This window comes from Centroberyx affinis, unplaced genomic scaffold (assembly GCF_046629955.1).
Source record: "Centroberyx affinis isolate AG114_WGS23_722 - 3 ecotype Tasmania unplaced genomic scaffold, CSIRO-AGI_Caff_v1 ptg001198l_1, whole genome shotgun sequence".
In the NCBI taxonomy this organism is placed as follows: Eukaryota; Metazoa; Chordata; class Actinopteri; order Beryciformes; family Berycidae; genus Centroberyx; species Centroberyx affinis.
Window position 1 is genome coordinate 443,520 of NW_027279720.1, and position 24,176 is coordinate 467,695.

At 44.0% G+C, this 24,176-nt stretch overlaps 1 protein-coding gene across 10 annotated transcripts in view; it reads left to right on the forward strand.

Moving 5' to 3' along the window:
* Positions 1 to 24,176, forward strand: part of trim9 (tripartite motif containing 9) — a 37,251-nt gene that overhangs the window by 1,021 nt on the left and 12,054 nt on the right. For 7 of the 10 annotated variants that reach the window (XM_071524485.1, XM_071524488.1, XM_071524484.1 and 4 more), the window contains exons 2-3: positions 13,028 to 13,123; positions 15,385 to 15,507. The exons of 2 other annotated variants lie outside the window; for them this stretch is intronic. In XM_071524485.1, coding sequence (XP_071380586.1) covers positions 13,028 to 13,123; positions 15,385 to 15,507 — 219 coding nt within the window. The remainder of the gene's footprint in view (positions 1 to 13,027; positions 13,124 to 15,384; positions 15,508 to 24,176) is intronic. One more of the 10 variants, XM_071524486.1, reaches the window with a different exon arrangement.

Sequence of the window (24,176 nt, forward strand, 5' to 3'; positions counted from 1 at the left end):
TTATTTCTGTCACTTTGGATTTTATTGAATGGTTTACAATCTACATACTATGTGTAGAAAATCCCCCCCAACACACATCGCCAGCTCATATTTCAGTCAACTTCATTAGTCAAGGCAAAGAGAAGAAAATGCGCACGTTTCAGCGCTGGAGGAGCGCTGTCTTCGGTGCGCAAAGCTGTCAGGCGGTGACTGTAGTTGAAATTCAGTTCACGAGTGGACAACCAGCCTTTATCAACAGAAAACTGCAGCGGCGAACTGAGTTACATCTGCCACATTATACTCTCTGTACTTGAAAGGGTTTGACTTTAAATGATAAACACAGAGGATGTCAGCTATGGCATGTGGCAACAGCATGAAATCAACTTCAGACCATTTGTCTAACTGCTGTCTGCTGCCAAACAGAAGCATCCTATTATGTTCCACTCCCTTCTGTGCTATGGCAGCTCACAGGCGCCCCACAGACCATCAGGCATGGCTAATATTGGCTGTATGCTTTAACAAGCATCAGCAGTGCCACGCAGATGTAGGACTTTTGCGGCAGAGTCTGATGCTATTTTGGAAGCTGGGTTGTTGTGGGCAGGGGAGGCACCGAGCGAGCAACATTACCCAGAGGAGTTTATCTACACCTCTGCACCAGCAAGCCTCACCTCCACACTCCAGCTTCCAGTGGAGAGGGAGGATCTGCAGGAGCTAGATATAGAAACCCTCTACAGCCAATATTCACTCACTCACTCCCACACAGATAGGGAGAGTTATGTGTGGTGCTGGCTGGTGTCTCCTCCTGTTGCCATGGCATGACAAACTCAAAATTCATACATTCATTATGGTGAATTTCTGCACAGATGGACTCTCTTTCTCTCTGTATCTCTCTCTCTTTCTGTCATGTTTTCTCTCTCTTTCTCTTGCTCCTACTGTACCCACCACTCCCTCTCTCCCTCTCCATCTCTCTCCCACAAACACACACACACACACACACACACTTGCTGCCACCACTACCTCCATTACCACAGGAGTAGATGACTTGTCCTGGTTATTTGCAGTCAGAAGTGGTTTTTATATGTCTAAAAAGATACATTAAATAGACTTCCAGCCCATCTATCTCTTTTTCCAACCATAAGCATAGATAGTGATGATAGTGGCGCCTCCTCAGAGCACGGGGCAATCGAAAAAAAATTGATGGAAAAATCAGAGGGGGGTGAATATTTCGCTCACATCAAATTGCCACTACTTGGAAAGTTGATGACTTTTTTTCTGCTTCATCTTTATTGGATCCAAAATGGAAAAAAGAGGTGAGATAGGCCTATTTTTAGAAACCAATTGGCGGGTCCAGGAATATTGATGACAAACAATATCCAGCCGAGCGTCCCGTCCGTCCTGCTTTTGGTTTCCATGGCACCTGTTTATTCCTGACCTGTCATCTGAAGTTGTTGCCCACAGAGCCGGAACAGATGGCCGAGAGCCTTCGGAGCTGGGCAGCTTTCAGAGCTTTGGGGCATTCCTCACTGAGCTGTGTGTGGGGGAAAGATGAGACGCTGTTCTGTATCTCGCAGATACAGCGCCTCAAGTGTCACATGTGCTCACGCATAGAGCTGCAGGCGATAATCCAATATTATCGTTCATCGTGTTTCAGTGGGATCATATTGTGATGATATCGTGAGTTTGGGATATCATGACACAACTGACACAAGTTTTGTTTGACATCACAGCTAACATCATTTGGTTCAATGGAATGAACATATTTGATTATTTAACATGATTTTGTGAGCCATATCGTGATATATATCAATATCGAAAAATGCCCTTATGATTAGGCTATCTTGATATTGATTTCAACCATATCGCCCCCACTTATGCATATACATATGCACACACATATGCATGCTCGCACACATGCACATAGGCTACTGTATCTAGTGTACACACACATGCACTACACATATAGACACACTAGAGCTGCTGAGATTAGTTGTCAACTATTAAATTAATCGCCAACTATTTTGATAATCGATGAATCGGTTTGAGTAATTTTTTAAGAAAGATAAGGCAAAATTCTCTGATTCCAGCTTCTAAAATGTGAATATTTTCTGGTTTCTTTACTCCTCTGTGACAGTAAACTGAATATCTTTGGGTTGTGGACAAAACAAGACATTTGAGGACGTCATCTTGGGCTTTGGGAAACACTGATCCACATTTTTCACCATTTTCTGACATTTTACAGACCAAACAACTAATTCGATTAATCGAGAAAATAATCAACAGATTAATCGACAATGAAAATAATCGTTAGTTGCAGCCCTACGACACACACTAAAGTTGTAGCTAGCCTATATGTTTTTGGTGAAATCTGTAACCACAGAACTTGAATGGATAGAACAGTCATTCCCATTCAAATTAACGTTCCTGGATGGTCAGAGCAGCGGCCATTTTTCTGTGTACTGTGTGGCTAGTTTCTGTATACTGACTTTACAGCAAGGGAAGACGTTTTGCAGCAAGAACCAAAGAAGCTTCTCTGTCTCCTTGCTGCCATGGATTGCTAACATGCTAATGTTGACTAGAAGAGCTAGAGAGAGGAGTGCAGTCTTTGATAAAGCTGCGTTAACCTTGTCACTAACATTAACTTTCAGTTGAGTTTTGACAGTTTGCTAACAGACTCATCTGCACAGTTCTCAAGCAAGTGTGACAGACTTTACGGCCTTAATGCCCAGATTGCGTTGTCACCATAGCAACTAACACCTAAATTCCATAATCGCCATTTTATGCTGTAGGACAAACAGTGGAAAGACTGTTCTATCCATTCAAGCTCTGTGTTTGTTATTGTGTCAGCTCTCTCAGTGCTTGCATGTCCTTGCATTTCCATAAAGACACTGCACACTTTGTCAGTTGTGTTGGTCTTCCTGTCACAGTGACAGCTAATAGTCATCTGTCCATTGTCCGGCCCAAGCATCCCCAAGGCCCGAGGCTTCGCCATATGCACAACCATCCAATATTCAAATATGTTCTGTCTCTGCTGCCTCTCTCTGTCATTCACTCACTCATAAAAACACAAATGTACACACACACACACACATACACATACCTGGGCTGAAAAACCATTTCTATCGCTCTTCTCTTCCCCAAACTGATCTTAGCGAGGCGTGTTTGCGCTCTGTCCTTTTGAGATTGGGGTGCTGCACTTTCAACAGCATTGTTTATGCATGATGTATTAAAATCAGAGATGGAGTGGATGAACTTTGTTTCTTAATGACATGTTTTAATGCCAGACCTGCAGTCTTTTCTGTTGAGGGGGTGAAAATAAGGTTGTGAACTTTCTTCGGTATTGTCTCTTCTATTTTCCAACTGGGTTTTTTTCCCCTGAGGTTTTTAATCTGTTAGATCGTCATCTTGGTACGCTGGGAAATAGCGCGCTCTCTATCTTTGTGGAACATTCTCTCTCATGGTGATATCATTGAACCACCTGCCGCCATAGCAACCAAATCCCCCTTGATGTTGTGCAGAGCAGAGGTCTAAGATATCGGACCCCACGAGGAATCCATCCCAGATGCTTTCCAGCATTCCCCCTTCTCTTTCTGCATGTGTGTGTGTATATATGTGTGTGTGTCTGTGCCCATGTGTGAGTGCACAACCGCGGCTCAGTGAGTTAGCGACTTTAATGTGTGCCCATGTGTGATAAAACGAATGCTGTTTCAGATCATTACTCCCGCTCTTCATGCTCGTTCTGTGACATTTGCTCACACGTCTTCCCGATTTCTCTGGTCGGCTCACAGGCAATAAACCGCCATGTCTTATCTCTCCCCCTAAGACTGCGTGACCGCGTCCAAACCACGATGGTAATCAATTTCATGTCTCCCAAGTCAATTTCGGTCACAAAAGACGAGTCGAAGTTTAAGAGCGATGGTGTGACTTGCATTGGGCGCCTCGTCCCCACTCTTCTGCCTCCTCAGATTTGTGTCAAAAGGTTTTATGTGGTGACAGAATGTCTGTGTTAATCTCTGTAAATCTCATTAAAAGTGGAAGGCAGACTGTCAAAGCTCTCCATGGCGAGTGGTCCTTCGCTCTCCACGGATGTCACAAGAGGTCATGCGTGACTCCGAATGTTATCTAGGTCACAGTCTGTTGCCTGAGTTTGTTTTGCGCCAATTAAAGGTGATTAATCCGATAGAGGCTTAAGAACAAGTGGAGGAGTGGGTGTGCAGAAAATAAGTAGCAGATTGTAGCAGAAAATCAGTAATTTACTCTTTTGCCACGGGATGAGAGATAAATCATTCTGAGAGAGCACAAGAGATCTTAACCCAGACGACCCCGAAAATTTCCCTTTGAGCTTTTGCGCTCCAGCAGGAGAATGTTATTGAACTCGGTAATTTGGGGAATTTGGAGGAGGCTGGAGATTTTCCTTCCCCCAGCGCTCTCATGTGCTGCTCTTTCATGTCACCATGTGTTTGATCTCAGCCACCAAAAAACTAACCTCGCCATAAACAGACAGACGCCCCGCACTCCGCAGAGATACACCGAGTTAACACAGACGGCTGCTCGGCAAGCGCTCATCTAAGCCTGCCCTAAAAACCCGGCTAATGAGGACAGACAGAGCAGGTACCGGGGCGAATGCCGGAGCCCTGTCTCGACCCGGGGCCTGTATTGTCAGCAGCGGCGCGGTACGGGGGCTTCGGGTTGATTCGTTGTGAGATGAGGCACAGGCGAAAGCTCGCTTGAGCCCTGTCTGAGCTCAGTAGGAATGAAAGAAAAGCCTTGAAAAGTCAGACGCTGTCGGCAGGATCCCTGTCCGTCTCCCCTCCTTTTCCCCCCCTGCCTGCTGAGAGTAATGGGATTGACTGTCAGTCTGGATCCATTGTATCCACAGCCTCTCCCACTGTGTGGCTGCACAATGCTCAGGACAAAGACCAGCAGGAAACTGTCCTATACATTACATACGTATATGGTAATTGAACTTCATTAGCAACATGGATGACAGCAGGCATCTTGAGCCACGTGTTAAAGCTCTATGTCATGACTTTTCTGTGGTAAAACATTCACTTTTAATTGCTATTAGTGTTGGAGTCGGCCAAACTCCAACGAAACAACGTAACATCATATCACACTGGTGGGAAATAGTGATGCGTTTTACATTCAGGAGCCATGTTGGTAGACGCTAATGCTAACTACCGTGGCCACGTTGGCATCGTAGCTATACTGTATGTTATCCTGTTAGCATTTGGGAGTAGTGTTCTACACCGACAGACAGTGTTTTATCCCAAGCATCTTACAGTATTGTGAGTGTTTACGTGATCAATAAGCACACGCATGTTTGTCGTCTGACATCATTTAAAATGTAACAGCAGTGAAATCGATAGGGATGGACGATTCCACATTTTCTGGAGTTGATTCCAACTCCTTGTAACAGAATTGATGGAATAGTTTCTAAATCAGTTCTGATTCCAAATGAAAATCAACACAAACATGTAAGTGTTAGCCCCTCCCCACCCCCCTCCCCACCTGTTGTGAAATGGATCAGACCAAGGCAATTGAACACAGAGGGCCAGAATTAATCAAAATTAATTTGTGTAAATTAAACAGTTTCTTCGATTCCAGATTGTGGAGTCGAGATTGCAACGGGAGTCGATTCAGTTTATTAGAAGAATTGATTCTCATAAATGACGCGATTGAATCGAGAATCGATTCTTTTGGAGTTGACTCTCCATCCCCAAAAATCAACAGAGTGCAGTTGCGACCAGAGGAGCCGCTGAGGTGCCAAGTTATCACATAGAGCTTTAAAAAACCAATGCCTCGCCTTGTGAGCAGAGACATTCGCCCTGTTGAGTCCTGTATAGTTTATGACGAATCAATAGAAGCCCGGTGGCCTGCAGTGACACCATGGACTAAATCTTAAGCACGTCCTCTTGGCTGTAAGTGATTCTGCGCACATAAAAGACACAGACACTTGATTGTTGGAGATAGCAGACAGCGATTCAGCGATAGGAGATGAGATGGAGGACAAAGGCGGAGCCGAGGTCTACAGAGAATGAAATTTCACAGCGGGGGGTTTGGATGTCTCCAAGCCACTTAGATTGATACCGCTCCATTACAGGCGGTGATATTTACCCCTCCAGCTGCCATGTAAAGAGATTAGCTGTGTAAATGCTAATGAAAGGGGGGAGATAAAGAACAGGGAAAATGAGAGCGATAGAATGACCCAGAATGCCCGAAGAGGGGAGACATGAAAGGAGAAGAAGGAAGTGAAAGAGAGGTAGAGCGATGCAAAATGCCTCATCGCAAGTTTGACGAGGCATTTATGGGAGAATATTTCATGTCCACTCAGAAAACACACTGGCAAATGCCCTGAGGGTATTTTTGTTATGACATATTTTGTGTATAATTTTGTTGGGGCGGAAAAGCCAAACCAGCTGAATATTTCAACTTGCTCCAGGCGAGGAACCGGAGAGAGATAAATGCCACAAAACTCCACCGTGCCAATTTTCCTTTGTGGCCGACTGGGAAGAAACAAAAAGTTTCTCTTGTACATAAAACGAGTCCCCACGAAAAACAAGTTGTCAAATTTTAAACAGCTTTGCTTCATTTTTAAAGCAGAATAATTTATTGCGCTCCATTACACGGGGCTGCCCTAGCACAGTTTAGATGTAAAACGAGGACAGTGGTTGCGTAAGAAAATGAGCTCAACCTGAAATATGGGTAGCAGATGCTGAAGGCAGGTTAAAGCCTGCAGTGACCCTGTTTTCATCACTGCCATCATCATCATCATCATCTTAATCATCATGTTACAACCTTCGACTTAAGAGTGTCGGTGAGGGATCATCACCTGTGTGTGTGTGTGTCTTCATCTCAGGCAGAGGCACTGTTGTAATTAAGCTCGTCTCCAGTGTGTGCAGGGACTCCTGTCTGCAGCTCAGTGTGTCACCGCCTTACAGGAGCCGTCGTCCTCATGGCAACCAAGGTCCTCTGCAGCAAAAAAAAAAACAAGCACATTGGAGCTTTATGGGTCTTTGACATCGCCTCTTGCCACTTGGCACAGCAGCAACAACTCCTGACTAGGTGCTTGGGGAAGTTGGAGTAGCTTGAACAAAAATGGCAGCGTTTTAAAGAAGCCGGGAGATGAGCTACTCCTAGCTCATTATCTTGTTAGTGTTGTATGTGTCTAACATTAATATAACATCTACAATATCACATCTAATGGTTATAGATCACTAATCCCCACTGTGTTTTTAAACATCTGGTAGCCTGTGCCCACTTGATTAGAAACATGCTTCCAGGAGAGAGCTTTTCTACAAATTAAGGTCCCTGTAATTTCAGAATTATGTTGTATAATTCAGAAAATTGTGACATTGACACAATCAGTTTTTCATCCATTTTGTTTTTGGCTACTTCCCTTGTTTCTATTGGACACACACAGGTTTTATCACAAACTTTAGGTTGAACTTTGGGTGCAAGGGCGCCGAGCTGGACGCAGTGCATAAATTATGGAAATAATGGGTTTTAGAGCGCAGGAGCGGTGGAGTTATTGTGGACTTTTTATGTGAAATACAAACATTTCTCAGAGGCAGAAATAATCATTGGTTTAAGTTAAACCTCAGTGAAAAGATACATTTTTGGAGCGCAAGTTGGCTAACTGGCAAACTTAGAATGGCAAAGAAGGAACTTTAAAAGATATAACTAAAAAATATGAATGACTTTTTATTCATTTATTTATAACCATGGGCATTGGTCCATGTCAGACAGGGCTGATGAACTAATGATGCTGATCTAAAAAGTCCTACTTTTTGGTGGAATTGCACACAAACCAAAACATAAAGAGATTTTTCCATAGACATTAACAGTCAAAGACAGAGTAGAGTAGACGGAGTAGTTCTTTCTGAATATGAGAACAGGATTGTGGAAGTTGTGTGAAAATTCAAAGTTACTGTTAAATTTACTAAATAAGAGTAGATACTACTCAATAAACAACGGACATGATCTACAGAAAATGATTTTCTCATGTGCTGCACACCGTGACGTTTGACAGCACCCAGGTAGAGAGAGGAGCAAAGTGTCCGACTCCTGACTGACTGACCTGAATCGGCCCTTGTGGTTAAAAAACAGCTCCCTCCTCTCCTTAAGCGGGTTACTCTGATATCTACGCTCTATACCGACTTCATTTCACTCCCGGTGTGACCGAGTGTCGTTCATTCGGCACATTTAAAGTGGATCAGCAGATAGGCTACTCGATCGTCTGCGAAAGACACACCACCAATCCTCTCCGGCTAAAACCAGTGTTGACAGGAATAGATCACTTCTGGCCCAATTCCTGCTGTGCTGTCCCAGGTGTCTGTCAAATAAGGACTCTGTTTCTCGGATGTTTCTCGCTGTGGCGGTTTCAAAGCCCTCATTATTATCGGGGTTTCGACGCTTTTTTGTGTGGATAGTTAATGACTTCCTCTGCATTATTGATGATGGCAGATATAACAGATGAATAATGCACCAGCCACTTAGGTTGTGCTTGTGGAAGACGAGTTTGATGTGGGATCTTGTTGAACATGAAGGAATATCAATGCCCGTCTGTGAGTCTTGACTCTTCCAGCATGTTTGAAGATGTAAGAGCGTCATTTTGTAACAAGAGAAACAGAAAGGTTCCCCTAAACAGTAAATATCATCAAGTTGCCTACTTAATATTTCAAACTGTTCTCTTAGGACGACTGCAGTGTGTGTGTAAACAACCACAGCGTTTCATGTTACAGTCTCTGTTTACTGATTCTGTAGGGGAAAACAATCAGTAATCAGTACTGTAAAAAAAAATCCCACATTTATTTTCACTTTCTTTTAATTTTAGTGCTTTATGATCATGTTTTTCTTTGTTTTTGACCCTTCATCACGGCCAGGCTTACTACTGTGTGTACTCAATGCAGTGTGATGCAAAATTACTTGTCTAATGTGTGTACAGTGTCAATGCACACAGGCTTAAGTGAGTATAAAAAGATTTTGAAGTGACTGTTCAAACAACTTCAGAGAAAGTACTTAACCCTGAAGCACAAGAACTTAAAAGTTTCCCCGAAAGGTAACGTAGTTTTCTGAAAGTAGGTAATGGGAACTCAAAAGCTATCTTGGCTGTGGAAGTAATGTCCTCCAGAGTGCACGCTGAAACACTGGCATTTTGTAGATATAGTTTTTTTTTTTTAATTAGCTCGTAGAGGAGTAGTTTTCCTTGGCTGCGGCTTTAAGGGCTTAGCAGTGACATTACACACCTACCTCCTCCTGTCCCTGCACTACCCGCTTCCTATTGGGGGCTTTAATCCAAATTGGCTCTGACGCCTCTCTGACATCCGCGCTTTCCTGTGACAGATTGGCTTGTTCACTCGACTGCGGAGAGAAAATGAAACACGCAGAACGGCCCCGGAGCTGGCGGTGAATTATTCATGCCCCGCACGTGTTCCCACTCGGCTTAATTACTGAGATGATTAGTGCTCCCAAATAGCGGGGACATCCTAAGGCCCCCCCTCTGTGAAACCGAGATTGGAGCTCGTTCCACACATTCCAACATCCTCGTCGTCTCCACCCTAATGTTGCATGATGCTTTTATTTTGACTTTCCCTGAGCGAGATGTAGTTTATCCCTCGGGCCATTGTAAAGTCATATTGCATTAATGTAAGTGGAGAATTGTTATGCTGAAACTCAAAAAAAGCCTTTTTTTTTTCTCCCAGAGGATCCAGTATGTGTATCAAGCAGAACTAAGTTACAAGCCGATCCATCCTGCCATGACACTGAAGTCTATTACCCTTAAAAGAAATGAAAATGCAAATGCAAGTGTGATGAGATGTAAATATCATGCACGATAAGTCATTGCTAATAGTTCTCATCAATCATACTATGAAGTGATGGAAATCTCTTCATATTACACACCATTTTCACCCCTAGGTTTCTATGTAGACCTGAAACTGTGAAGCTATGGTCTCAATCCCATCATGCTCCTCCACCAATTTGCTGCCAAAGTCTGTCGTTCCATATGCCGACCTGCCGGCCATGGCACTGTCGTCTTTACCAAGCGGGCAGCACCCGTAAGCAGTGTAAAAATAAAACAGCCTCCACTTTCTTCACACATTTTGACCTGGTTTTGAGGCCTGTGCACTGCAGGCTTCCTAACAGACACTGCGGAAAAACGCCTCCAGACAATCAAGTGCTTTTCATTTCATCAGTTTGGCAGGGGGACTCTGCTCTGTCGCTGAACGCACACTGACTGTTAACAGGGCGAGGCGAGGCGAGCGCTCCCCGGACGTCCATCACTGTATCACAGGGAGACAGCCAAAGACAGAGGGAGGAAAATGAGAATCTGGGAGAGATAAAACAAACTCCAATCCAGGACGGCTGAGAGGGCAGCTGTGAGTGACCTGAGTGATATCTAGTGAAACCAGCAGAGCCTGGGAGAACGTTTTGAATGGCTCGAGTGTGATTGGCACGATCTTTAAACCATGGTGGCTGCTTAGTGATCCAGCTCAAATGGGACTGATTGATTTCAGAGACCCGGAATGAGACTCTGCTGAGGAATACTATCACAGAAAATGAGGCTGTCTTGAGGTGCCCTGATAGTTCAGTGGGCAACGGTGCGTACCGTCTACTTGTGACATTATGGGTTTGATTTGAACTCACAATTTAAGTTTAATGCCATCCTTTCTTTCCTTCCAATCCAAGAAATGTCCTTTCTTGGGATAGGTATACTCTCCAATAAAGCAGAAATGCCTTAAAATAGGAGAGAATTTTAAGTTAAATTGATTTGGCGCAGCAAATATACCCTTAGGATTTGGAATCAAGTCTGTATTACCATTAGTTTCATAGTTATGGCTAAAAAACATGAATTGTCTAATGGTGGAAATCCCAGATCACCACCAAAATCGAATCAATTGTTCCTTGGCCCAAAGCCAATCTGTCCACCAAATGTCATGGAAATCTGTTCAAAACTTTTTGAGACATCCTGCTGACAGACAAACAAACAAACTAACTAACACGGGCCAAAACATACACTTCATATCCATTCATCCATACTGCGGTCTCGGGGCGTTGGAATATGAGTCCCAAGTTAACAGAGAGGAAGTTTCCTGAAGCCCTCCACGATACTGGAAAGTTTACATTTTAGTCTTTGCTCAGCTGTTGCCCGGCTCAGACGGTCCCATGGCGCAGCAGAGTCACGTTAGCGGCAGCTGTCACGGTTTCCCAAACACCGAGGTCAAAGGCCCGTCGACCCCGCAGACAGATTCCCATTTGACCGGCTCACATCAGATGCCAGGAGCTGGGTTGACACAGAGGAGCGACGGGTTGTTTTCACAGGGTTTTTCACTATATCAGCTAGTTGCTGGTTTTCCGGAACTAAGGTTATTTTTCTGGCCAGATGAAGCCCGATCCCCCTCGTTTTCCGCCTCGGTCCTCCCAGAAGACAATAAGCTCCCCCACTTGGCGTCGGTCCAGTCCGCTCAACCGAACGCGGTTCCCAGAGGGTGAGGAGGTGGGGTCAGGCCGTGTCCTCTCCCTCCGTCACCTCCTCGTTCACACAGCCTTCACACGCTGCCTCTCTCCGCTCCCCGCTATCCAAACAGGAGCGTTTTGTGTGTCGCAGCGCTCATCTACAGCAATGGCATTTCCTGTTATGTGCACTGTGCTCAGCTCCTCACGCCTAGGGGGAATAACAGTCAAAACTAATAACAGTATGCAACAGTTAGGTGCTGTACGGCACATAAATCATATCAAGTTATTACCCAGAAATGATAAATGACAATGTCAATGTGTGTAGGAATGAGAATCAGTCTATATATCACCGCTGTGGGATGAAAACATCATATCTCCAAAATCTTTTCAGGAGCAAACAAAAGCAGCCATGTTAGTAGCTTGACCACCAGTTATGGTATTTATATATATTATTTTATTGTTTTTATTTCGTTACCTTTCATCTTTCTCTTTTTGTGAAGCACTTTGTAACTACGGTTTTGAAAGGTGCTACATAAATAAAGATTTACTTACTTACTTACTTACACCATGTATTTTTGAGTTTATCCAAAGGGGTTTGAAAGGGTTTTATAAGCTCAAGGATGGCAGAATTTCCTCAAACCATAGAGGAAGATGTAATCCTTCAATTGAATTACCTTGAATATGACTGGTATATCAGCCTGGGAAATCGTGCATCAAATGTAACTGTGTTGCTCTGAGTCCTTCTCATGCTTGGCTGTCTCTGTCTGTCTTTCCTGTTGATGTTAACAGCATCATTTGGGAAAAAAAAGCTCCCCTCTGTCCTTAAAAAGATACCCAAAGGAGTCCTTTATGGTTCAGATATAGCCATATATAGAGATCCCATTCCTTGCATGCTTGTTGCTTCCTGCTACCCTGTTGCTCCACTACGGACTTTAGATTAGTCTCATAATTAAATGAATGCAGAAAACAAGATTCAACAATTTCTCTTAGGTCTAAGGGTATTTGCCCATGCACAAACAAATAACTCTTGTTTTCTGCATTCATGTAATTAGAGTCTCATCTAAGCCCATGCTCCACCCCCATGAGGAATTGTTTGGAAAATCTTGATGTACTAATGCAGGAAAGGTGTAGGGTCGCATGAAGAAAGAAAACCCCTGTGTTGTACTGTACTGGACTGGAGTGGAAGTCGAGGTTTACTTTGATCCCACCATCTTATTCAAGTCATCGTCAATGCTAATAAGATTGATAGATTGAAATGGAAGAGAAAGAGGTGTTTGTATACTTGATATATACCTAATTTTAATTTAGCTTTTTTAAATCACTGTATTTGTATTTGATTTTCGTTCTTACTTATTATCCAGTCCCCTTTGCTGTGTCTTGTTTTGTTGATGTTTGCTATCGGTTGTTTGCTGCATTGTTTGGTCTGTTTTGTTGTGTTATCTTGTGTTATAGATGTATGTTTTATGAGCGCACTGCAGCAAATTGCAAGCAGCTGTCTAGTTGATGGGGCCATGAAGTAAAGTAAGAAGGTGAACTATCGACTGCGATGCTGCACTGTGTCTCTGATGTTCCCCCTCTGCTCCTGCCTCTGCAGGGTCAGCTGTCCCAGGCCCTCAACGGCCTGTCAGACCGAGCCACCGAGGCCAAGGAGTTCCTGGTTCAGCTGAGAAACATGGTGCAGCACATCCAGGTACTGTAACACACACACACACACACACACACACACACACAGACAACCATACTTTCCCCCGACTACATCCAGCCATAAAACCCCACATCCTAGTAGGACTGGGCAATATGTTTGAAATCAGTATCACGGTAATCATTTCTCTTTCAGTATCCATATATATCACAATATGGCTTACGTATGCAAAATCACATGTTAAATAATCAAATTGATGTTCATAGCATTGAACTGCATGGTGATGTTAGGTGTGATGCCAAACCAAAGTCTGAAATCTTCAAAAAATATTCCTTTTGTCAGAATTTTTAAAATAAAATTTGCGACATCACAATATCATCATGGTATGATTCCACTTAAAGATGATAGATAATATTGAATTATCGCCCAGCCCTATATCCTAATAATATTTCACTAATCTGCCTTGGCATCCTGTTACCCAACTGTCATTCCCCTCTCAGATCCATCAGATTCTTTCGTCTGTCATGATAAATCTTTGGTAATCCCTGGTTTAGACAGTGTTCATTGTGTACCCACAGTACGCTATATGACAGGTGGAAGATGACACTGTCTTGACACCCACATTGGGTTGAAACGTTGCACAAGTAAAGCTCACTGGGAGCGAGACTCAGAGTTATGGTTATTCTTTTTTCCTTTGTTCAGTATTGACTTTATTTGTCACCCTGTACCTGGGATCGAAGTCCTGTTTTGCGATGTGCATGCAGTATTTTCCAACACACCAAATGATAATCTCTAAAATGGCTGCCCAAGAATAAATTTGTCATGGAAATGAACATTGTGTCATGTGTAGGGCTGCAACTAACAATTATTTTCATTGTCAGTTCATCTATTGATTATTTTTAGATCAATCATTTAGTCTAACGCCCTTCACAAGTTACCAAAATAGCTTACTCTGACTGACCAGCAGCCAAAAACCTGCCAAAGTATTCATTTTATAATGATATGAAGCAGAGAAAAGCACGCATTTGTGAAGCTGTAACTAGCAAATGTTTGGTAGTTTTACTTGACTAATGACTAAAACGATTAATCGATTATCAAAACCAAATCGATTAATCAACCAATCGTTTCAGCACTAGTCATGTGTGGACAGACTGTCGGGATGTAGAGCACTTAAATCAGTGAATGCAAATTGATGCTTTGCCATAGTAACCTATCACGCATGGTACCAATGCTCATTTCCATAACAAATTTGAACAGAAGCCCTATGGAAATCCTCTTAGACATACAGTACCAGCCAGCATGTTGATGAGTGGTAATACCCTTTCTATTCATTCACGTTTGGTGGTATCATGCTTGATAGATGAACTGTGAGCTTTGCCAGGTTGCTATACAAGCGCCCATGGCCTGGCACAGATTGTATACTCCTGTATGCTGACAACCTGCTGCTGTGTGTGGAGACGAAGCTGTGGTCAGATTAATGGGGTGATTAGAGGAGGAAGTTGGAATTAGATGCCCTCGCTGATTGGTCTTCTCCTCACACAGCGGGCTGACGCTCCGGGGCGACCCTTAGAGACGTCAGGGTGGGGAACGCTGAAGGTGAGGTGGAGGAGAGGAGCGGGAGGGAGGAGGAGGAGGAGGAGGAGGAAGAGGAGTGGAAATTAGGGATGTGTGAAATGAGCAGGACAAGGCGTAATTGTATGTACATTACTCCATCAAACGGTAGTCCCGTGGTGTTGATACATCATGATGGTTTTTACCCACCCTCCTTGTCTGATGGCAAGCAATTGGAGAAGACGTGTGCAAATGCAGATGCATTTTTTCACGAAATACTTCTCGTTTCATTTGAGGGTGGATCGAATTCAAACAGCCTAAACAGCACTCTACTTCCAGGTGCTGCTGCTGCACTCTCTCACCTCCCTCATTTAGCCAACTGTCAGCCTTCCTCAGCATGGTCTTGCATGGCAGCCATTAGCGTGGTGCCTCCGTGTGTCAAACCATAGATTCCTAACACAAGTGACATGCCGTCTAACCGTAGATCTCATATTTTGCGTGTGTTTCAGTGTAAATCTCGCTTGTAAATTAGTGTTCTTCATTGACTTGGGGATGCTCCTTCAGTCGTTTTTGTCTGTTTCTCTCTGTTTGGTCTTGGACAAAGTCTGTCGATCCGCGTCATTTGGCTCTCAACCCGTAGTTCACTCTCTGTTTTCCTGTCTTTTCTTTTCTGTCCTGTCTTTTCTGTTTGTCTTTGAGTCACTTTACTCCTCGCCGGCGTTGTGATTTTCCCGCCTCTGTGTGTTTTGGGCCTGCAGGAGAACGGAGTGGAGTTTGAGGCCTGCTTGGTGGCGCAGTGCGATGCTCTCATCGACGCCCTGAACCGCCGCAAGGCCCAGCTGCTGGCCCGCGTCAACAAGGAGCACGAACACAAGCTGAAGGTGAGAGCGAGCGTGACCAGACCCGGCCCAGGGCCACTCACACACTGCAGAAACACCCATCTGAACATGTCACTTCATCTAGCATTGAGTCATAGAAATAGTATTTTTTTTAAAGGGGTAATCCACAAGATTCTTGGGTTGTTTTTTTTTTGTTTTGGCGACATCTTTGGGTCTAAGCGCTTATTTCTCTGCACTGCACTTCCCAGAGATCACCTGTCAATCAAACAGTGTGGGGGCGGAGCTTGGATTTTCTGTTGAACTGGGTACAGGTTGAATTACTATTGTGTTATATCAATCAGCGATAGAGCAGCAAAACAGAAATGTACTTGCCTCAAAATGTCATAGGTTATTACTTAGAAACAAGTGAAAAAAATCTGCCAACTGGGTGAGATTGTTTCCAATGAAATTTCACATTGTTTCTACTATTACCTCACCCTATTTGGAAGATTTTCACTTGTTTTCATGGAAAAAAAAAAAGAATTAAGACTCAATTCTAGATTAAACAACCGGTACAGATGGCCTTTTTTTTTGCAGCCGAGGTGATAGTAAAGATTCAGGGAGAGATTCACGAGAAATGAAAACCGATTCCAGTGATTTCAGAGGGCCACAGCACCACATTTTACTTCAAGCTGTTTGCAACACAATGAACGGGAGACCCAACCAAGAGATAGAGTCGACAGGAGAGGGGGAGGAAGGAGAGATACATTGTGCTGTACAGCATCCAATTTCACGCTTGGATGGTCTGTAGAATTAAGGTTTCACACACGTAGGTGGTTTGAGAAACACAGCCGGTGCATGGTTACATGTGAATACACTCACACACACACACACACGTACATACACACACATTCTCCTTTCCCTTCCTCCTTGTATGAAATCTTTAATGCAAAATCTGTTCTGTTAACGACGGTTGGGTGTTTAGTGAGGGGCGGAGAGGCGGCGGACAGGTTTCACACCTCCGAGGCAGAGGAATTTCAACACGGTCCGGTGCATCTGGTCCGGCCTGACAGCCAACAGAGCGGCGCCTCCGTGTGTCACTCACACATGATTCTCAATACAAGAAAGACGCATGATAGATCTCATATTCTCTGTGTGTTTTCGGTGTCGATCTCTCATGTGAATCTGTGTTCTTCATTTACGCCGAAACACTACTCCCCCCCCCCCCACACACACACACACACTTTTCCCTCGGAGTTAGCGATGCAAGAAAAATCACTCTATTTCCCTGTATTTTCCCATTCAGCGTACATTCCTCGAGGGGGACTACAGATCACTTTAGGTGTGGATATTTTGCTGCGCCTGGAGATGACTCTTGTTTCTTGAGTGCATCCCCTGTAATTGGAGCCCTTCTGACTGGGGCAGTCAATGGGATGCTTTCTGCTTCATTAGCGTCTGGCTCAGTGTCACAGGTCATACCGCCTGGCTAATTGAAAGCGACAAATTTCTATCCCTGGGCACGCTCGACGATCGTGTAGTCTTTTGTGTATTTTCCAGATGGGGCGTTTTGGATAGGAAGCATCGTTTTTATGAATCATTTGCATATGAAAAGCAGATTGTTGCGTAAAAAAAAAAAGAAAAAAGCCAGCTACGCATTTTGATGCACATCCAACGAAGACGCTGATGAAATGCCCTGATAATCCTGCTGATGCAGACACTTGAAGCTCACTCTGTGGTATATACGAGGAGAAGCTATGATCTGAGTAGAAAGCATAAAATAGAGTAGGATCGTTTTAAACGGAGGCCGCTGTAGCCAGGCAGAGTAGCTGGGCCGGCGCCTCCCAGAGAGCTGCCCTCCTCTGGTCCTCGCCGCTGACGCCAAAGCCTCGTCGCCATGGTGACCGGGGACGTGATGAGCTTGTTGTTTGAAGCTGCGGAGGCGAGAAGTACTCCTTAATAACATGAGTCAGGTTCATTTTTTCTTTTTTTTTCTCTCACCGCATCAGGAAGTGTGCCCCTTGTCGTCGTTTTGAAAGACGGAGGGGGGGCAGGAGGCAGTTTGTCACACCGAGCTGTTATGAAAGCGCTCCGTCTCACTTTTTAACGTCCCGCTTCACTCCCCCTCAGTCGCTCATTATTGCATCCATACGGTCGTGTGCTGCTGTTATTTAGCTTCCTGTAATGTAGAGCATTAAGTAGGATCAAACCTATACATACTGTCTCTTCTGGTTAGTCCCTCACACTGTATTTCATCTGGGAGACTGTAGCAGATTTATGCAAAGCGCTGATGAAGGATGCTGTTGAGAGCTGATTAGAGCGATACAAAGTGAATTGGAAACTAAGTCGGTCTGCGATGCTTCCCGCTCTCCCTGAGACGCATAGCTACACCTAGGAGGCTATTTTTATTTTCTGCTGTCTGTGTGGCTGTCCCGCTCCCTGTTGACTCCCCACCATCTGAGTCAGTGTCTCCCTCGCTCCAGGGGGGATCCTTCCTTTCCCCCGGGGGCCCATGGGTGCTACGTCAACCCCTCACGCTTTCGCTCACTGAAACGCGGGGAAGAGGTCGGACTCTACGGTGGCTGATGGATGAACCTTGGAAACATAAAGCGTGCTGGAGGCAAAATATCGAATGATTCATTCTCTCACAGTATTTTTTTTTTATTGCTGCAGCAGGATCTGCAGCAGAGACTGTTTATCATTATGTTACGGTAGGACAGACAGTGAAATGAGTATTGCTGAATCCAATATTGGGGTTTTATTCGCTAGGGGGTGCAGTGCAAGGATGGAAAGATCCTCTCTCTGAATATTTTTTTGCATCTGTTGTCTGGATGCTGTGATTTTGACCCCAACTCTTTTTACTATTGGTCGCTTGCTGATTCCTTCCTTTCAAGTCAAGTCAAAGTATATTTAAAGTGCAATATCATACCAAGGTGTCTCAGTACACTTTACAACAATGAAACAACATTTAAAGATCACAAGATAGTTAAATAATATATAACCACAATAATACAGTGCAACATTATGATTAAAACATAGAAAGATATGAGCTGGTTTGTAAGTTCTTCTGGAAAAGAGCTGCATAAATGCCAAACAGGCGAAAGTAAATGGAAATGTAAGAACTTTGGCGAAGGTTAAACCAAAAGTTGGGACGTCAATAGTGACCCTCTCTGGAAATGTTAAAAAGTGAGTTGGCTGTTTCGTGACGAGCAGCGTCTTGATCTGCTCTGACAACTGAATGTCAATGGAAGTGGCACTTGTCACTTTCCCTGACCGTCACTGCTCTGCGAAACATACAGAACAGAGCAGAAAGCAACTCTAATCCCCTTATTCATCTTCCTTTTCATCCTTTAACAGTTTCATTTAATCTGTTTCCTCTGCTCTCTCTTTTTCCCCTTTCCTTTCTTCTACCTGCCTCTTCTTCTCTCCTCTCCTTGTTTTCTCTCCTTAACTATCTTCCCTTGTTCTCTCCATCCATCCCACTTCCTCTCTGCTTTCCCTTCCTCTTTCTTCTTTACTCCCCATTTCTTCGCTTCCCACCTCTCTCCTTCCCTCTTCCACCAATGTGTTCTACCTTCCTCTCCCTCATTTCTCCCATTTAACTCCTCCTTTCTCTTCCCTTCTCCTTATAGTCTACCCGCCTTGGCATTTATATTATATGTCAGTCATCTTAATGCCCTTCCTTCATGTAAAACTGTTTTAGTCTACACTGTAAAAACTCATAGTTCAATTTAGTGAAATCAACTCATCTTTATCCATTAACACAATGTATATAGATGTGTTTGTCAATTTCAACTTAAAAGTGCTAGTTATGGGCTTCATGACTTAAAATCATGAGTTCACATCTTGTGACTTAAAATTACGAGTTGAAAGAACAGCTTATAAAGCATTCACTAAACTCAACACTGTTAGTTTATTAGCAGACTTCCCAGTATGCATTGTATTCGGTTTAACTCTCCAGAAACTCTTCCTTCTTTTGGTTTGAATGAAGTTGCAGGATAGAGACTTGTTATGTATGTATGTTTGGTGAATCATAGGTCAATTTCTGATTTAAAAAAAAACAAAACATGATAAAATCTACTATCTATCTTATATTAGGGTCCTGTGCCTGTGCTGCTAAAAAGAGACAGGTCAGGAGACTGCAGCCACAACACATTGTGATGCCAAGAGTGCTGCAGTGGCCTACTAATTACAGCAGGAACAGATAGAGGGAGGTGAAGAAATATCGGATATTGAATCATATCAACTTCAAATTGTGCTGTCAGGTTATTTATAAACTGTGGTTGCTAACCCAGAGTGGACGTTATAGCAGTTCCCCTGCATAACAAGAGTCGTAATGTGTTTTAATGAGTCTGTGTCCCACGGCGAGAGGATAAAATTCTCATCTGGGTCCTGGGATGAAGAAGTTGGCAAACCCCTACTGTGCCAAACTGGAAAAATCATCACTACAAAGGGCCACTTTTACTGTACGTCTCAGCACTCTGAGGGCCGGCCTGCTGCTTCTCGGCTATTGTTTTTTGCTTTCCCTGGTTTGGGATTGTTTTAGCCGTGCCGTTGAGCCGGTGTGACTCGGTGTGATGATGTGCTTAATCACCGTGACAACCACATATGTCTGAGAGGAGAGAGGACGAAGTTCGTTTCCCCGCTGCTGCAGAGACCGTGGCCCAGTTACACAGCTAGCTCTGCCCTCTACCACTGTCCTCCAGTGTGTTTTTGTGTGTGTGTCTCTCTCTCTCTCTCTCTCTCTCTTTCTCTGTGTCTCAATCCATTTCCCACACATGTCTCCTCAAGCTGCTGAATTCTCTCTGCTACCATCCCAGGTTAAACTGTCGGTCCCTCCCCCCGTGTTAAATTCAGATGAATGAATCCGCCGTGAATCGATTATCAAGTGATCATCCGGCACGGAGATATCGCCGGCAGCAGCCTCATATCTTATTCTCAAGCAGATTTCAGGCAAAGCGACTGGAATACTGAGAGAGACTGCAGAGCGCTCCGTCTCGAAGCTGTCTGGGTCGAGTGGGGAGATGGAGAGGAAATGAGAGAGAGAGAAAAAAAAGAAGAGGGAAAAGAGGAATGGAGGGTGATAAAAGAAAAGGGGAAAAGAGGAATGGAGTGAATAGAAGAGGGAAAAGAGGAAGGGAGGGAGTGAATAGAAGAGGGAAAAGAGGAATGGAGGGAGGCAAAAGTAGAGGGTAAAGAGGAATGGAAGGAGTGAATAGAAGAGGGAAAAGAGGAATGGAGGGAACGAAAAGAAGAGGGAAAAGAGGAATGGAAGGAGTGAAAAAGAAGAGGGAAATGAGGAATGGAAGGAGTGAATAGAACAGGGAAAAGAAAGTTAGGGAGTGAATAGAAGAGAGAAAAGAGGAATGGAGGGAGTGGAAAGAAGAGGGAAAAGAGGAATGGAGGGAGTGAGTAGAGGGAAATGAGGAATGAAGGGAGCGAAAAAGAAGAGAGAAAAGGGAATGGAGGGAGTGAGTAGAAGAGGGAAATGAGGAATGAAGGGAGCGAAAAAGAAGAGAGAAAAGGGAATGGAGGGAGCGAAAAAAAGAGGGGAAAAAGGGATGGAGGGAGCGAATAGAAGAGGGAAAAGAGGAATAGAGGGAGTGAAAAGAAGAGGGTAAAGAGGAAGGGAGGGAGCGAAAAGAAGAGGGAAAAGAGGAATGGAGGGAACGAAAAAGAAGAGGGGAATGGAGGGAGTGGAAAGAAGAGGGGAAAGGAGTAATGGAGGGAGGGACAGAGGGAGGGAGGGAGGACAAGATACTATGTAAGTTGTTGCCGTGTCCCTGCACCTTTGCCCCTCCGAGTCAAATCCCTCCAAACCGATTGCACTCTGTGAATTAAGAGGTTGTGATTGCAGCAGCCTGCGGAGGAGAGGAAGAGGAGGAGGAGGAGAGGAAGAGGAGGAGAGGAGGAGGAGGAGGAGGAGAGGAGGAGGAGGGCCAGTGAGCTTGTTTGTTAAACAGGCAGCGACAGCAGTGAGAAACACGTCCTGGAGCCCTGCCAGGCCTCTGCAGGGGTGTGGACGGTCCAGGCTTGACACAGCTAGAGGACGGTTTGGCCCTCAGCCAGGCAAATATAGAGCAAATCATCGGCACCGGGGTGAGGCCAGTCCACAGGTCTCCCCCCCCCGCCCCCCCCACCCCCCCGGAGCGGTGAAACACGCTCCTCACGCTGAGTCCAAGAGTCTAAGATTGATTGCAGCGCTAAAAGGGGGAATAATTAGAATACGATTAGCTGCGTCTCTGTGTAAGTCTTCGATACTTGCTTGCTTGATATTATTCTGACTGCAGCAGGCATTATTGAATCCTCTTAGAGTGTGTGTTGGGTTCGCTCAGGTTCACACCCAATTACAAGCGAAGCAGATAGGGCTGGGCAATATATCAATATTATATCGATATCGTGACATAAGACCAGATATCGTCTTAGATTTTGGATATCGTAATATCGTGATATGGCATAAGTGTTGTCTTTTCCTGGTTTTAAAGGCTGCATTACAGTAAAGTGATGTCATTTTCTGAACTTACCAGACTGTTCTAGCTGTTCTATTATTTGCCTTTACCCACTTAGTCATTATATCCACATTACTGATGATTATTTATCACAAATCTCATTGTGTAAATATTTTGTGAAAACACCAATAGTCATCCCTACAGTATTGTCGCAATATCGATATCAAGGTATTTGGTCAAACATATTGTGATATTTGATTTTGTCCATATCACCCAGCCCTAGAAGCAGAGCTTGTAAACAAAAGTCATATGGACTCACATTTATTGGACAGAGGTTTGGTAACCTGTCATCCCCTTGAAGTTAAAGATTTTGCCAGTGTGGAGAGTCAAATTGTCTGCCATCTTTACCGTAATTCACCTTCTCTGGTGTTCAGACTAGTTAGGGACACATGAAGAAATAGTTGAGCACCATGAGGATCAGAGGAGATTTGCAGTTTGCCCTCGGTTGTTTTTGTTATGCGAGGCTTTCCAAGCATGAGTAACTGCCGGCTATCAGATGTCAACATCTGTCTCCTTATACACATAAAACCTTGCATTTTGGAGTCATTTCATGTAACTGGTTTGGATTATGTTCTCACTACTAACAAACTGCACCACAGTTCAAGATTCAAGAGATTTATTTGTCACATGCATAATTGTACATGTACAACAGCCGTAAAATGGGGTTGCAACAACTCCGACAACTGTGCAAATAGCAAATGTAATAACAGGATATCAATATAATAATATAAAGCTATATACAGGGAAAAATGACAAGTATCATAAAAGCTATATGTACATAATAACATAGGATAAAAATAAAAATAGCAAGGAATAGATAAAATAAGTAGAAAGGTGGCCAGTTATAAACAATTTACAATTATCAGTGTGTAGACGGTGTGTAAGGTGCTGAGCTGCAAAAGGATGCAGAGTACAAAAAGTACAGGATGTGTGTTGTGTGGGGTTTTAAGTACATATGGACCGTATGGCCTGAGGGAATAAGCTCCTTCTCAGCCTCTCAGTCCTGGCCGTGATGGAGTGGATACGCTTGCCAGAGGGCAGCCACTGAAACGGTTTATGGTTGGGATGGTGAATGCCCTTAATGATCCGGTTTGCCCTGGACCTGCACCGCAGTTCACCTGGAAGCCGAGACCTGCATTTTCAGGTATCTTGGTGCAGGTATCTTGATTGGTGGCATTCGATGTCGATTGGCCTTGTTCTCACCTGCTCAAACAAACCGAACTAAAGGAGTAAACGCTCCAGAATCTGAATAAACCTCTCCAATCATGCTTGGTTTAGTGCCCTTAATGTACAATTAAGTCTAAATTGATTGCATCACTGAAAGCTGTGTCAAGGTTTGTCGATCATGATGTGTCAGTGGTTCAGTGCTTGAACACTTGAAGCTATACCGACAGAAATCATTATTAAAACATGTGCTTCCCCTGTGTTCTAGTCAAGACTGATTACAACCTGAAAAAGGTCAATGATTAGACTGCAATTAGCTGTATCTATGTCAAGGTCAATATATTTCAATCATCAGGAAATCTCCATGTATTTCTTTCACGTTCTAAATAGATTATAGTCCTGAAAAAGGGCAATGATTAAAAAATTCAAATATCTGTGTGTATGTGTAGGTCCTAACGCTACATATCCGTCATACATAATCAATAAATCATATGTGGATACTCCCCTCATGCTCTAGTCCAGAGTAATTGCATCTCTGAAAAGGGCAATGATTGGAATACCAGTAGCTTCATCTATATGGTCTTTAATGTCTTTACTGTGTGTGTCAGTGGTACAACACCTGCATGCTTGATGCCGCTGTGACTGCAGTCATCATTAAATCATCTTCATGTATACTGCCAGTCTGTAAACGGCCGCAGAAAGGATTTTCCTCTCCACTCAGCCTTGGAAACCCTTTGGATAGAAGCAGTGAAGTTACTGTTACCTAGCAACCCTCGGTCCAGCACCTCCGCCGATTTCAGACTGTTGTTGAGGCTCTGTGGACATCAGCAGGCCTACAGCGTCAGCCTTGGAGGGGGAATCTCCCAAATCTAACCTCTGCTTTACCAAAATATCAGCTTGACATAGGTCTGGTTCTGCCTGCAATAAGGAGGATCTTTGCTGTCGATATAGAACTGTGTTTCCCTCTGCTGTATTTGTTGTAGGTGACACAGATGGATCATAGGTGCTGTTATGGGAGGGTTGTATTGTGAATCCTTGTAGGTCAACAATGTAAATCACATT